The 16,880-nt window shown below is 39.9% G+C and overlaps 1 protein-coding gene across 3 annotated transcripts in view; it reads right to left on the minus strand.

The window, feature by feature from the left end:
• Positions 1 to 338: 338 nt before the first annotated feature.
• naaladl2 (N-acetylated alpha-linked acidic dipeptidase like 2) overlaps positions 339 to 16,880 on the minus strand; it is a 703,949-nt gene continuing 687,407 nt past the window's right edge. For all 3 annotated transcript variants that reach the window (XM_028444647.1, XM_028444645.1, XM_028444646.1), the window contains one exon: positions 339 to 2,067. In XM_028444647.1, coding sequence (XP_028300448.1) covers positions 1,842 to 2,067 — 226 coding nt within the window. In that variant the 3' untranslated portion in view covers positions 339 to 1,841. The remainder of the gene's footprint in view (positions 2,068 to 16,880) is intronic.

Below are 16,880 nucleotides of genomic sequence, written 5' to 3' on the forward strand. Positions count from 1 at the left end.
TGCGTTTAATCTGAAGTTGTTCTTTAGTGTTTATAACTCATACAACCAGCCATTCTAAAAGCTGCTCCAACAGACTGTGTGTTTGAATTAGTAAAAAACAGCTAAAGATCACGGTGACAAAATGGGACTTTACATTCTTTAAAAAAAGGTTTATTACAAACAATGAACATTTGATCCCACAAGCACAAGTAAAACTTCCCTGATTGGCTGATTTGTGTTGGTACAGAAAAATATAGCCAGTCATCCACGTGACAATGGCAAAAAACAAACAACTACAAAAGTGTCCAACAATTACATCAATTAAAAAGAAAAAAAAAAAAAAAATGTTTACAACCATTAAAAAACACATCCATCCCAAACAAACATTCAATCACAATAAATTATATTTATACAAGAAATTTATCAAAACCAACAATATCTGTACATAGAATACAACACAGCAATGAAACAGACAAACAAAAGTGCAAATCACAAAAAGCCTCATGAGATAAGGTCAGTTGACCATTAGGGCTTATACAGTACTACGAAGCTGGATTTCCTCTTATCACGCTAACTTCCGGGATTTAATCAGTGCGTGCTGACTACGAAGCTGGCTAACATCTTGCAGGGCTAAATCACCACGGTAACAGAGGCTGAAAAACTAACCTGGTTGGGACCAGGTTCTGTCCCGCCTCCTGCCCAATAAAAGGAGGATCATTCTGTGAACATGATGTGACGCTGACAGGAGAGAGAATATTTAGACATCAATGCAATCCTTTTATTTACCGATAACATCCTATAGGAAACATAGATATTTTTATCTGATTAAGTAAAATAAGTCAGCTGATAAAACCTGCGCGCATCAAGCTTTCAGACCGAGAAATTCATTCATTCATTGATTCATGTATTCTGTGGTGATCATTTTTAAAGAATTATTCCTCAATTGCGACGTAAATTGCTCTACAGTTTCTTTGTGATTGTTCTGATGCTGTAATCTCCACCTCTTTCACAAGAGTGTGCACATAGCCAGACTGAAATCAACTCGCTTAACTTAGTGTTGTAATCTAGATTCATAGTACAGCTTCTGTCTGACGGAGAATGTGTTGTTAGGTGAAGCCCGCTAATGGATATAAATCCAGGATATAAAATTATTTAGCTTCGTAGTATAGGCCCTTAGGGCAGCAACAGTGTTTTTGGTTTTTTTTATAATGGATTTTAATTCTTCATATTTTTAAATAATTGTTCCTCAATTATGACGCAAGTTGCTCTACACGGCCGTTAAACCGTGTTTGTGATTGGTCTGATGCTGCAATCTCAACCAGTTTTATGTGGGTGCATACAGATCCAGGCTGAAATCACCTGGGTTAAGTGAACGTGTTGATAACCTGCTTTGTAGTACAGCTGCTCTGTGACAGAGAATGTTTGGTGAAGTGAAGCTAACAGAGATATATTCATCCAGCTTCATAGTACAGGCCCTTGTGCTCTAAATGTATTTTTCAAACCTCTCCAAACAAACCCCGGTTCACAGTAGACGTTTAACCCATGACCTTCTACCAACAGTCAGTGCAATGTTTCCGACCCTGCTTGGTTCAAATGTTTGCATATCAAAAGCTAGAGTGCAACAAATTTGTTCGTTAGTACATTTATGAATAAAAAACTATTTTTGAAGTTTTTAATTTGGAAAAAGATAAAGTCTCTCTGCACTGCAGGATGCAGAGTGTCATTTTCAGTGGTTGGTGCTGCAGTGTGTGGGAATACCAGATAACCAAGTCAATGGGTTGGAAAATTAAATGTCTTTTTCATTTGCTGAGTGGATGTAGTTTAGTTGTTTTAATGCATTGATTGAACGTATTTAGTTGAGATCACACAATAGCACTTGGGTAATTTTCGAACAAGTCCAATCCAAAGCACATGAGCTTCTCAGCAGAGCGGATTGCTCGACCAATCACAGACGCAGTCTGCTCAGTGCTGCTGGAACACAGCAGCTCCTCGCTGGTGGCTTTGCTGGTGATGTTGCAGACGGCCTCCTCCGAGAACCTGAGGATGGAGAACTGAGGAGTTCCTCCTGGAAGGCTGTACAACAGATTCCTGCGGAGGGAAAAAAGGACAGAGGTGGAGCTAATTCAGACATGGAGGCTTTGATATGTAGCAGGATGTGCTGCAGCTCTGCCTCCAGGCTGATAGGAGGCGCTGTAACCTGGTGAAAGTGTGTCTATATGTGCCTTTTACTTTCTCCTATGCTGAAGCTTCCGTAGCAGGGTGACTTGCTTGTCAGTGCCCAATCCTGATAGTTTTGAATCCTTTCAACGCACGCGCGAAACCCATCTACATCCGGTCGACCTATTTTACGGCAGTTTGTGCACTATTTAAGAGGTTGAAACCCTGCTATTTTATAAGACATTTATGTTTTGAGTAAATTCTGATTTATTTTGGTTATTTTATTTTCTGTTTGATTGTCAATGTTGTGATATTGTAGTTTTATCCATTTTTCTTTAAATTAACAATTAGAAACACCACTACGACTATGAAAATATTTAACAAACGTTGTGTGGTCTGTTTACATTCAAATATGATGTCCCAGGAGCTCTGTCGTAAAGATTGGTGAAGGAAGTGATGTAGTCTACGCACATGCCTTGAAAGGATCCGACCCGTGAAAGAATTAGGCACTGACAGTGCTAGCTGTGCCAAGCTACAGCCTACACCAGTGTTTCTCAAATGGGGGTATGTGATTGCACTACAGGGGGTACTTGAGAGAAAGAGGAAAATTAACAAATACAGCATTAAAAATATGGGGTTTTATGTTTATTTTTTATTTTAAAATGATAATTATACTAAATATTACCAGCAACTCACAAAATAAAATAAAAATATACTGAATAATAAAAAGAACAATCAACAATAAAATATGCAAAATGACAACAATAACAAACACAAAGAGAGAAAAATACTCAAGATCACTTCAAAATAAACAAAAATAACATACAAAACAACCAAAATACATTAAAAACAATAATACCAACAACACATAAAAAACACACAAAATGCTAATAGAAATCATCTTGATTAGAACATGAACTGAAAATACTGTGTGCATGTCCATTACAGTTTGAGCTTAAATAATGTTGATATGAAATATTATTCATTTATCGTTTCTTAAGAACACTATAATCATGTATCTTTTATAGAAATGTCCGAATATTACAGCAAAATCTTAATAAAACATCTTTCTTTTCAAGGGCCTATTTTCGGAACAAAGGGGGGCAAAACAGCGGAGTTTCAACGAAAGCCAAGGAACAACACAAGCGTAAACAGAACAAGGAGACAAGTCAGATGAAAACAACCTCAGGGACAGTCAGGTTAGCACTAATGGACAGTTTTTAAAGACCAAGTGCAGGAATCTAAATCTCTCTTTTAATATAAACATAACACATTTAACAACTCATATACATATACCAAATTAATCAAATAAGCACACACATTAGACCCCTCGATGATAAATATTGTATTGCTTTGGATCAGCAGTAAATGTCATCTTTAATTAAGTGCAATAGCTGATCGTTTGATTTCTAAATGTAAAAACCTTCTAATTAAAGATTAATATTAGATATAAACTTTTGAATCCCTGCCTGGATCTAAATAAATGTGTGTATATTTTTACCTCTTGATGTGTGACAGCTAATGTTTTGACTCTGACAATCAGAAATGTTTTATGTATCATAAGAAATGAAGACACATTGGTTTAAACTATGCTCCAGGTCAAAGGGAAGAGGGACACTATATAACAATGTGTGGATAACATGCTGAGAAAAAAACTACATTCTGGGCTTGAGTGGCCAATTCTGGGTCTGTTGGTTTGGACAATGTCATTGTGTATTTAGAACGGGGGTCTACTAAAGCCCACAGCTGTGTAAGATGCGTACCTGTTTTCTTATTGACTCAATATTCTTGTTGATTCATTCTTTTCATTTAAAATCTGTTAATAAAGAATTGATTGATTCAAGCAAAACAAAACCTCTGACTGTCTCTTTGATGCTTTTTAGGTTTGAACAACTGATAGAATAATTTCACTCCATTCTAACAATAGCATTGTTGGACCCATTTTCTTTTCAGGGTTCTCGCCAACACTGTTGGCATAGGGGGCCACGACGTTGAAATTTGTCTCCCTTACGGAGCGATGGCGCCCCCCACGTTCAGTTTTCAGCAACGTAAGGGGGATTTTTTTGTTCTTTTCCTTTTTTAATCGATACCGTCATAATAATTGTTGCACACTTGGACACAAAAGGGACTTCCAGGCATTCGTGGGTTGTTTTAACTTTCTTTTTAATCTGCATAACCGAGAAACACATACATCAGCTTCACCGTCTATTTATTACAGGCGATTTGCTCGAATGCTCCTGTCTTTACCTGAGCACCGCAACGACCCCTGCCGCCACTTTGCTGCCCTCGATGCTGCCTGTATGCATTGTCCATTATAAACAGTGCTTCAACCAGACGTAGCGTGTAGCTCCGATGAAGCTGCTCGTCATTTTATAACTCACAACGGATCATTCTACATGCGCGTGCACACGTGAATACTGTCTGGCTGAAACGTGTTCGGGCTTAAAGAGACATCGGCTTCATTCGGGTCGGATGGGACCTGCCGGTCGTGTGGTCACATCACTTTTGGCGTCTATAATGCGCGCCATGCCCGCATTTTATTTGGGATTTTTTTTTTTCATTGTGCCAAATTCTCTTTTTTTTCAGCAGGCCTGAGGTGTGTGCAGATTTTGGTGAGACTTTGGGTATCCTAATGGGCAAAACCGAAAAGGAATAATAGGGAAAAAGAGCAATAATAGGTTCCTACAGCCAGCCATTCTGGCCTTCGGACCCTAATTAACATTCGGAATACATTTTGACCAACTCTGCTTTGCAAAAACTGCTATAAAACAACCATAAATTATGTGCATATAAAACACAAAACAGCTGCTCCAAAATTAAAACAGCAATTTTTCAACCTTAACACAGTAATGTCAAGTAAGCTGTGCGTATTCCAGGTGCACATTCTGCTGTTGTATATGCTTATAAAATAAACAGGACATGATATCAGGCTAACATGCTGCTGAAAGCAGTGACACCACAGTAGTGACAGGCTGCATATTTTTAACAACATACCGAGCAATAGCTTTGCTGATCTATCCCTGGCTAAAAGTCACAGTCCGGTTAAAATGTAGCCGTTGTTGTTTTAGTGCAGAGGCTTCCATCACGTTCAGTGCGTCCACCAACTCAAGGTTAGCTTAGAGCTTTGCCGATGCGTGTATTTTTTGGAGGCAGATTGGTAAAATAATGCACATATTTCCATTATGAGAGGCTTGTCTTGCTCTCGCATCAACTCGCCATGATTAGCGCACCTGGTGTAAACAGAGAAACGCCAACAATGCTTCTTCTTCTGTTTTACCGTTGTTGGCACAGCATCCCGTAAAAATATGTAGCACCACTGTAAACAGGAAGTACACTGCAGCTAGCAAAGTAATGAACAAACGCACCATATTGTAACGGTAAATGTGTTTATTTCTTTGAAAAATATTGCGACAGAGTACTAGTTACTGTCAAAAGTAACGTTGGGCGGAAACACATTATTTGTAACGCGTTACCGCCCAACACTGGTCTTTTTGTGTGGAGTCTGTAACAGATACATTAGCAAACCCTGAAGCGTTTCTATTTAGATGCAGTACAAAGGTCAGATGTGATAAATGTATGGGATACTGGGGTGTTAAAATGAGGAAATACTCCGTGGAGACATTTAATCAACACATTAGCTCTGTATGTTGCATTTCTAAAAGATTATGATGACAGCACAGCATGCATAAAGTATCTGTGTGAAAGACACTGGACAGGCTTTAGTTCTTTACTTCCTCCTGTCTGCAAGTTCCCTCCGTGGGTAAATAATTAGCCTTCATTACTTTTTGCTCGTTCTATCTTCCCGTTGTTCTCTGTTGTGTTTTTAATTAGTCACCACCCAGTGACAGATGAAAACATGTGCCCGTGCAGTGCACAGTGGGATCTCACGGCTGTTTATACATTTGTTTCACTCTGTGCTTAAACACCGAAGCCTGTTGCTGTGGAACAACTAATGCATCAGCTCTGATATTTGTTATCTAGAAGTAAACCATCACTTGTTCAGGTTGGAGTTCAAGGTTTTTATTTTCCATTGACATGCAAAACGAAATTTGTGCCACAGAATAGGAATAAAGATTACAAGGAAAATTAGAATAAATAATCATTTTCTCAGATGTAAATAAGAAACTTTAGGGATCGATTTTGTTCTCGGCCTGGCTTTGCGTTAAAAAGGAATGAAGCATTTTGATCAGACTGAATTTAGTGAGTTAACATGGATGTGGTTTTTTTAGGCAAAGTAATCAGAAATCAGAATCAAAGATGTTTTTAATGGCCATGTACAGTTTTAAGGACAGTACAAGGAATTTGTCTTGGTAGTTGGTGCACAAAAAAACCCAAAAAAAAACCAAAAAAAAAAAACAAAGAACAACCCAGCAACAATAATAATAATAATGATAAATATAAAGGATGAGGGATAAATATAAAGGATGAGGGATAAATAAAGGATAGATAGAGAATAAAGGATAAATAGGATAAATATATATATATATATACAGTGCAGCAGATAATGTCATCATGGAGGTGGTGATCCGGGGGGGCGGGGGGGGGGTTCAGTGGGTGACTGAGGGAAAGAAGCTGTTTTTGTGTCTGGAGGTTCTGGTCCTGATGAACCGAAACCTCCTTCCAGAAGGGAGAGATTGAAACAGTTTATGACCGGGGTGGGAGGGGTCGGCCACAATCTTTCCTGCACGCCTCAAAATCCTGGAGGCGTACAGGTCCTGGAGGGAGGGCAGATTGCAGCCGATGACCTTCTCTGCAGAGTGGATGATACGCTGCAGTCTGGCCTTGTCCTTGGCCGTAGCTGCAGCGTACCAGATGGTGATGGAGGAGCAGAGGATGGCCTGGATGATGGAGCTGTAGAAGTTCACCATCATCTTTGTTGGCAGACTGAACTTCTTAAGCTGCCGCAGGAAGTACATCCTCTGCTGAGCTTTTTTGATAAGGGAGCTGATGTTCAGCTCCCACTTGAGGTCCTGAGTGATGATGGTCCCCAGGAAGCAGAAGTATTCCACAGAGCTCACTGTAGAGTTTCCCAGGGTGAGGGGGGTTCTTCCTGAAGTCTGCTATCATCTCCACTGTCTTTAAAGCGTTGAGCTCCAGGTTGTTCTGGCTGCACCAGGACACCAGCCGGTCTGTCTCCCACCTGTAGTCAGACTCGTCTCCATCAGAGATGAGACCGATGATGGTCGTGTCATCTGCAAACTTCAGGAGTTTGACCGACTGGTGAGAGGAGGTGCAGCTGTTGGTGTACAGGGAGAAGAGCAGAGGAGAAAGAACACAGCCCTGAGGAGATCCAGTGCCGATGGTCCGGGGAGCAGAGATGGTTTTTCCCAGCTTCACGTGCTGCTTCCTGTCAGACAGGAAGTCTGTGATCCACTTGCAGGTGGAGTCTGGTACATTCAGCTGGGAAAGCTTGTCCTGAAGGAGAGCTGGGATTATAGTGTTGAAAGCAGAGCTGAAGTCCACAAACAGGATCCTGGTGTAGGAGCCTGGGGAGTCCAGGTGCTGGAGGATGAAGTGGAGAGCCAGGTTTACAGGATCGTCTACAGACCTGTTGGATCTTTAGGCAAACTGCAGGGGGTCCAGGTGGGGGTTGGTGATGTCCTTGATGTGGGAGAGCATGAGGCGTTCAAAGGACTTCATGACCACAGATGTCAGAGCGACGGGTCTGTAGTCATTATGTCCTGTGATCCTCAGCTTTTTAGGGACAGGAACGATGGTGGAGGCCTTAAAACAGGCTGGTACGGTGCATGTCTCCAGTGAGGTGTTAAAAATGTCTGTGAACACTGGAGACAGCTGATCAGCACAGTGCTTTAAGGTAGAAGGAGAGACAGAGTCCGGTCCACAAGCCTTACGGGGGTTTTGTCTCCTGAAAAGTCTATTTACATCTCTCTCTTTGATGGAGAAAGGTGCCTCTGTGGGAGGGGGAGAGGAGGGGGGGATAGGGGAGAGAGCCTCTGTAAGCAGCTGTGGTGAGACTGTAGCTTTGATGTGGGGGGTGAAGGTGTTGGAGTGAGGCTGGTCAGAGGTGTGAGGGGGGTTGGAGTCAGGTCTGTCCCATTGTCTTTCAAATCTACAATAGAAGTTATTCAGACTGTTGGCCAGGCAGAGGTCGTTAGCAGCAGCAGGGGCTCTGGGCTTGTAGTTTGTAATTTGCCTGAGCCCTCTCCAGACAGAAGCCGAGTCATTTGCAGAGAACTGATGTTGTAGCTTCTCTGAGTACAAACGTTTGGCTTTTCTCACCTCCTTTCCAAACGTGTACTTCGACTCTCTGTACCTGGCTCTGTCTCCACTCCTGAAAGCGACCTCTTTGTCTGCCCTCAGCCCTCTGAGCTTAGCTGTGAACCAGGGTTTGTCATTGTTATAACTCACCCTGGTCTTTGATGGAATGCAGCTGTGGGAAGTTTGGGTAATTTAATGCACTACAATAAACTTGTTTAATTTTTAGAGGCACACGCAGCTCCAGGTGATGACAAGTTGGCCAGACAAACTATTAACAACCTCAAATATCTGAGAGAAAAGTCATAAAAACTTGTTGACCTAATGTGTTTCTTACAGAGTGATTAGAAGGGCTGTGAGAACGTATTTCAGTTTAAAAAAGAGATTAGTTGCACGATATGAACTTGACAGACAGGTATCTGTGTTGTGAATGAGTGTTGAGCCAGATATGGAATGTACTTGTGTTTTCTGCCATGGTGATGCGTTATTGATTAGACCATCTGTTTCAAGGGTTTATTTGTTTCTTGAGTGATGGGAAGGAAAATTTGTTTTTTTTTTTGTTTATCTTTCTGCTCTTTATCGTCATGGAATATGTTTCAGTTGATAGTTGTTTTGGGGGTTTTTTTCTTCTTGTTTCTGTGTTATCTTTGATTATATGGAAGATCGGAACATGATCAGAACAAATAAATGCATGACATGAATGAAATAAACTTGTTAAAGTAGGATTTTGTCTTCAAAAGGAACAAGTCTTTTTTTCAAGATAATAAGAATGAGTTTATCAATATCTAAGTGTTTAATGAGTGTGTCAGTTTGCCTGGTGATAAGCCACACCCACTTACTGTTTGTAAGACAGTGGATATGGTAATGTCACCGTTTCTGCTCACTTCCTCGGTTTGAAAGAAACTGAACCAATCAGAGCCGTACAGAAAGAACGTCATATCTCCTGCGCAAAGCAGTGCCAAAAACAAACATGGCGCCCACCACGGAGGCTTTAAAACCGTAAGTCTGTACTGTACTACACGCCATTTTCCTTTGCTGGCTCCATTTATGGAAAAATATCTACGCTTGTTGCACTGTTGTCGTCATGTCCCGCTATTCGTTTGATTGGTTACTCTGCGCATGTTTGTCCCGCCCCACTCAGCCACCCAGAATTCAAACGCCTTCTTAGCGTTTCCAGACCAATGGCCTTTATTAAACACTGAATAATACAATTAGATTAGGATGGATTCCACACTATGTGTCAGTGGTTGTCTGTGTGTTGGTCCGCTCAGTGTGAGCTAATAACACTTACACAGATGTTAGATGGACAATAAATTAAAATGACAAAAATTTATAAGGAATTCATGACTGAGTTCCTGTCACATTTACCAGTGAAATTTTACTTTCTATCATCCTACTTCATGTCATCTTTGGAGACATTCAGAGGAGAGTTTCAGATACACTCTGTGTCTTTGCTGGTTTATTTACGTCTTTGGACTCATCTCTCACTGGACTCTTTAGTGTCGCTCACTTCTCACCTGTTCTGTCTGTTTTAAACTGTGACACCTGTGCTTTGTTAGCATCAACAATGACCTTTCTAAAGTCCACTTTGTTTGTTTGTTTCATTCACTGAGAGCTTTATCTATGTGTGTACTGGGTGGAAGATGTCTACTGTTGCCTTTCTCAACTCACATGGAACACCCTGGAGACGGAAGACCTGGATAAGAACCTGTCAGGACCTGGAGCAGCAAACACATTCACTCTTTTATCATTTAGTTAGTTTGTCCTGAGGCCTACAGGAAACATTCTCTCATTAAAGGGATCCTCCACTGTTTTTACAAGTTTGGCCTAAAATCTTTGATATGCACTAATTAGAAGATTTATGTCTCATGAAACACATTATTATGCAACATATTCATTTAATTGCCTTTTTAAAATGGGACTACTTTTCAGTTTTAGAGCCTATGTTCCACCATCTTGAAATCAAATGATTGATGATGTCACACAGCTCCACTGGCTATAAACAGCCCATTGTTTTCTGTAGGAGTGAAGCATTCAGCCTGCTTTTTAGATAATTTAGCTCTCCTAAGGGGCCTTTACTCTCCCTTAAAAACAGTTTGTGGCCAACGCTCTGATAGCTGAAGTTAGCGAGTAATTACGAAGGGTTGAAGACATACAAACCTTGAGGATTAAAGTCCTTTTTGGGTGGAAGCGCTTCAACAGTGCGTGGTTACTCGCCAACTTCAGCCACGAGAGCACAGGTGTCAAACTTAAGACCCCAAGGCCAAATTCGGCTCTTTGGGGCATCTAATTCGGCCCGCAGGAGAAAGTAAAAATGACAGAGAAAACATGAATCATTGTGTAAATGAAACAATATTTGCAGGGGCTCACAGGTTTCCCAGTGTTTATATTGCATGATTGCAGTCATTTTTAATGTTAAACTGTTGAAAAATTTCTTAATTTTTCTAAAATTCCGACATCATTTTTTTCTTAACTCATTCAGTGCCATTGACGTAATGTTACGTCATTTCAAATCCAAACGCTCAGTGCCATTGATGTAATATTACATCAATTACGTTTTTTCACGGAGATTACTGGAATACACCCTGGCAGAGGTCCCTCATTAATATCTAGATAGCAAATACTGTCAGCAAGATAGCAAAATAATAGGTGACATGTAGGTGGCAGCATCACATCTTTGGATGAGAGATCACCTGTGATGGGCAGAGCTTAGAGGGAGAGGAAAGAATTTTACGAGACAGAAAATGGCGGTACGAGAGTTGATGCTGACGTTCCCAGCAGCTCACAGCAGTGCAGACTCGACCAGAACATGTGTGGAACTCAAGTGGACTATTGAGAGAGAAAAGTTATTTTACATGAAAATAAACAATCATTGGTAACATTTACAGACCTCCTAACTCCCCTTCTGATTCTGTGAAAAATATATTGTCTACAGTTTCATCCTTAGGCCGTAATAATGAGATGATATTACTGGGTGACTTTAACATAAACTGGTTGGCTCCTTCCTCTGCATCTGAGCGAAACATTTTTAATAGCTCAAACTTTTCCCAGTTGATTAATGACCCTACAAGAATTAGTCCCACATCACAATCTCTTCTTGATCTGATCTTAGTAACTCACCCTGAGCGCTTTTTAGACTCTGGTGTGTTTTCTGACTGTTTTAGCGATCACTGTATTGTGTATTGTATATGGAAAATTAAACCTCCACATCTCCCCCCAAAAATTATCAAAGTTCGTAGAACAAAATGGTTAAACAGTGAAAACTTTATTAACGATATTTTAAATATTAACTGGGACAGATTTTATTTAATACCTTCCATACATGAAGTTTGGGACTATTTTTCCTCTGAACTTCTAAATGTCATTAATCTTCATGTTCCATTTACAGAAATCAGAGTTAAAGGAAGCCATCTTCCCTGGGTGAATGGAGAACTCCTCAGTCTGTTTAGACAACGGGATAAGGCCTGGTCAACATTTAATCACACTAAGCTTGCTGCTGACTGGGATGTATATCGACACCTGCGAAATATATGTACCACGCAAACTAGAAATGCTAGATCAAATTATTACAAAAACAGTCTTACAAATAACTTTAAACATCCTAAACAGTTTTGGAAGCAAATAAACAAATTATCAGGTAAATCTAACGCTGCAACTCATAATATGCTTATTAATGATGTAATTACTAATGACTCTGGTGCGATTGCTTCTGCCTTTAGCCAACATTCACAGGTCCATTCTCCTCCCGATGCTTCACGTTTTTCCTCTAATGCTCCATCTTGCAGCAGTGATATTATTTATCAAAACACCACTGCCACGATTCTCCAACCACTTAATGTCACTTACAATAGTCCGCTGTGCCTTTAGAACTCACCACTGCCAAATGTATGAACATTTGTCATGGCTCTCTCTGGCATCTAGACGACAGCTTCACTGACTATTACTTATATTTAAATGTATTAATTTAAGTTTTCCTGATTATTTAAAACAATATATAATTCATTTCAGATCTTCATACAGTTTACGTCATGCTAATCAACCATATCTTGTAGTCCCTAGAGTCAAAAAAGAAGTCGGTAAATATTCATTCAAATATAAAGCTCCATTTGACTGGAACATTCTCCCATTATCGATCCGCTCTCTAACCTCTCTGTCTCTGTTTAAAAATGCTCTTGTCCTCCATCTCCAGAATATTTGTCAGTGTTTTTGATCATAGGCTATGTAACCTAAACCTTTTTATTTATTTAATCTAATGAAAGTTCTTACTATCATTAGATTATTACTTATTTATAAAATATTTACTGTTTTGAACAACTGTCAAATGTATACTGTGTGTGTGTGGGTGTGTATGTGTGTGTGTCTATCTATATTTTGTTGTACTTATTATTTTTGAAATACTGAATTCTTGTATTGTCTGCTCTGCTGTATCTGTCATTTTATGTAAGTTGAGGACCCCTCGAAAACGAGATGTTTCATCTCAAGGGGCTTATCCTCCAATAAATAAATTTGAAAATTTACAGGGCAAGCGGTGAGACTCGGCATGTCCGGGAGAAGGAGGAAGTTGCATGTGTGGAGAATGACGGGGGAGAGACTTGGAGGAAGGCCAAAATACAGTAAGCGAACCATTCAATTCTGACCCAGATAGCAAAATAAAAAAAATTTTGCCATCAAAAGCCTGGTCTCAGTGTTGTTTTTGTAGTTTTATAGAAGGAAACCAATGTTGAAAAAAATGCTTCAAGGTCACTAATAGATTTTCTCAGAAAAAGCCGTTTTTCTCAGCTTTTTGTCACAAACTGGCGATTTATGTGAAACTTGCCTCTATTCAAATGCTGATTACGGAAGAACGAAACAAGCTAGAAACAAAATTCTTTTTTCTGATGAAATTAGAGACCTTAATCTTTCAGAATTCAGATTGTTATAGTACAAAATATTCTGTGGGTCTTTAAAAATCAGTCAAAATGCTCAATAACGGCTGGCATTCTGAAAATGGCTGGCACTGATTAAGTTAAATATAATAGAAATTTGTCCCAAATCTAGAAAATTTAAAGTTAAGATCCTGTTGGGACTGACATTTATAACTTATTGCTTGAATATTGTCAGTTTATTACATATTTTGCATTTTATGTATATGTAGAATTGTAAACTCAGCCACAATAATGATGATATATATAGTTTTCTTGCATAAAAACTGTGGCATACTTAAGATCAAACTGTTACGTATTTGACCCCTGAACTAAAATGACTGTGACCCACCTGCACTAGAGCATCAGTTGCAAACTGTTTAAGGGAGAGTAAAGGCCCCTTAGGAGAGCTCTTCTTCTCTGCTTCATTATCTACTACCAAATCACAGAGTTAGAACTGTCGCCCCCTGTGGTCACAGATTTTTCATAATGCATTTGGTAGACATAGATCTTCTAATAAGTACATTTCAAACATTTTGGGCCAAACTAAAAAAATGCTAAACCTGGCCAATAACGTTAAGCTGAACTGAAGCGTTGCTAATTAATGGATCAGTAAAGAGGTGTCGAGATGTTGGGAAGCAGCGCTTACTATCCTGTAGAGTTCTGTTATGAGCTAATTGTTCATCGTTGTTGCTGATAATACACAAAGTGGACCTCCAGCTTAGTCCGACCACAGCGACCATACAATGTCTGCATCAGCATTAATAACTCTGTGTTTGATGGAAATACTCACAGCTTGCTCTGCTTTTCAAATGAGCCCCCCCAACATGTTCATTACACAGTGACCCCTGGATCTGAAGGTTGTTCTGTTGGTAAAACATGACCTCACTTCACGGCTATTCCACTGCTGTGCATCAGTAACCTGTTCATTTAGTGATTTTTCTCTTTTCATTCTGTTAAAAACAAACAGTTTAAAGACTACTCCGTGCGCTCAGACTAATGGACTTAATTCTGTGAGGGAATGCTAACGTCCTTTATTGATGAGCTCTATTAAGGCCTAATGCCTTTGAAGGTTGAAAAAAAAGCTAATTTGAGTGTGGAAGCTGACGGCAGTTTAGGACAATTAAAATGTCTTTGACTGCTTGAAGCATCGACTAACAGTGAACAGCAGCAGTCATTAGTCGTGTTAGAGCGGAGCTAAAGTTAACACAGCCCCTAGCCGAGGGTCAGTGGAAGCAGAGGACACTTTGTGAAAGGAAACAATCAGGAAAAGACTATCAGCCAAGCTCACAGAGATAAGATGATTCATTGTGTTTTATATGAAAAAAGATCCTTCAAATGTGATTCCTCAGCTAATCCCGAGTTTCTTACAAGGAGCCAATGAATCAAGAAACACCTGATGGCAGAAGTATTTCTCTTTTCTTTGCTAGCAGTAATACAAAACTGCTAGAAAATGTATGCTCTAAAAAAAATGTAAAAGTTAAGGATTCCAATGTAAATCTCTTTTGTTTACAGAAAGAGAGATAAAAAAACAGTTGTGACCCAAAAATAATTGGGGGCAACAGTTCCAAACTCTCTGGTTTGGTAGTAGACAATGGCCATGTTTACATGGGAGCTTTAATTCCTCTTTAAAGCAGAATACATGTTAATTACTCTTTAAACTGACCATGTAAACACCTAATTCCTTAATCTCCCTTAAACAGTGCACGGCTGACAGTTAGCGAGTAATCACGGATTGTTGAAGACAGACTGTACAAATTTTGAGGATTGAACTCCTTTTGGGTGGAAGTCCTTCAACTGTTCCCCCTGTGATCACAGATTTTTTTTGGGTCACAACTGTTTTTATTATCTTAAGGTAAACAAAAGAGGTTATCAGCGTCTTTAACTTTTCCTGATTATTTAAAGCATACAAAACCAGCACAAATTGGCATTTTGACTGAACCAACTGCTAAATGATCTAAAAAGCAGACTGAATGCTTCATTCCAAAAGAAAACAATAGGATGTTTACACTCATTGTACATTTTACACTGTAAAGTGTACACTCACTTGGACAAAATCATTAATTAATTTAATACCAAAAACTTTAGGAAATAATATACAATATTCACTACGTTCACAAATTAGTTACCGCTGTTGTGGAACACAGTAATGCAGGCTATATTCATGTTGCTGTTTTTTATTTTTATTTTTAAACTTGAGAACTGTGTCATGTTTTTTAAAGCCTTACATCAGGGGTGCACAATACGTCGATCGCAATCTACCGGTCGATCGTAGAGGCATTTTGTGTCGATCGCACACGTGGGCCGCAAGACCTCATTAATAAATGAGAACGGCACAGTCACGTTTACCAGAAATGAAACCTAAGCAAAAACTGAAGAAATTAAAACTATTCAGCATTTGATCTCAGCATGAGGGGGCGCTAGCACACTAATCTGTTCATTTAATAATCAGTAGAACAAGACCCTCCTCCAGCCCTAAGCCGCTCCATACCGTTCACGCCGGCCTGGCCAGGTATATTTATTAGCAACATGACATCTATGAAGTTATTTACATGTTATGAGAATAATTAGTTATGGGGGGGAAGGGGAGGCAGGAGGCCGTCGCAGGTGCGAGTGGAGGGGAATCTGAACTTCAGGTAAGAAATAATGAACTGCAGTCTACCCAGGTCAGATATGAATCAAGTTTGGGTGTAATTTATTTTCGTTGGGCCTGCTAACTCTTAACACAATCAGTCATTAGAAGTAGGCCATTTTACAATTTAGCTTGCTGTGCATGCTAGCTAGCATGACAGGGTTTTTCTACTGCTCTCTTCAATGTTTTCCAATTGATATAATTATAGTGTACTATGCAGTGTATTTTTTTACTCAGAAACAGCTAATGTTAGAACATTTTATATTACACAATAATTTGCCCATTAAATTACTGAATATTGTAATGCACCTTTTTGTCACCTTGTTATTTGGGAACTCCTCAAAACTACAACAAAATTGTGTCAATCAAATGTTACACCAGGTTGATCTGCCATCCCCAGTTGAACAGTGTGTGAGAGAGGAGTCAGAAGAGCAGCAGAGAGAGAGCCAGGCCATAGACTACTTTGGTCGCCTTGATGCTGCATTCACACCAAATGTGTCTTCTGCTTTACCGGACACATCAGCAGCACAAGATGTACCGTAGGGTCCGCAGGATCAAAAAATGTCCCCATTTGCTTCATACGTTTCACTGCCTGCTGAAGCAAGGAGCTGCGCTCTTTTTCTCCTCTCATAAACATAAACCACCAGTGAAAAAAGCCGGTATGATTAGCGGCTAATGCTATCCTAGCTCATTGCTACAGAGAGAACATTTACCTGCTACTACCACCTCCTCGCTGATTCTCCTCCACGCAAAATCCTTCCTAGTCTGGTCCTGGTTATAAAGGTTGTGTCATACAGCTCCAGGCGGTCACACACAGCTTCTACTCCATGGTTGAATGGGTGAACAGGCCGGTGTCTGTGTTGATGGCCTGACGTCATCGTCAACAAAGACTCTGATTGGCTTTCGTCATGCGAAAGAGGAGTTCAATATTTTCAACCCTTGCGAATGTGCAGATGTGAGTAAAATCGGGAGCACGCTCGCCCGGCCAACGCACT

Source organism: Gouania willdenowi, chromosome 4, assembly GCF_900634775.1.
Source record: "Gouania willdenowi chromosome 4, fGouWil2.1, whole genome shotgun sequence".
In the NCBI taxonomy this organism is placed as follows: domain Eukaryota; kingdom Metazoa; phylum Chordata; class Actinopteri; order Blenniiformes; family Gobiesocidae; genus Gouania; species Gouania willdenowi.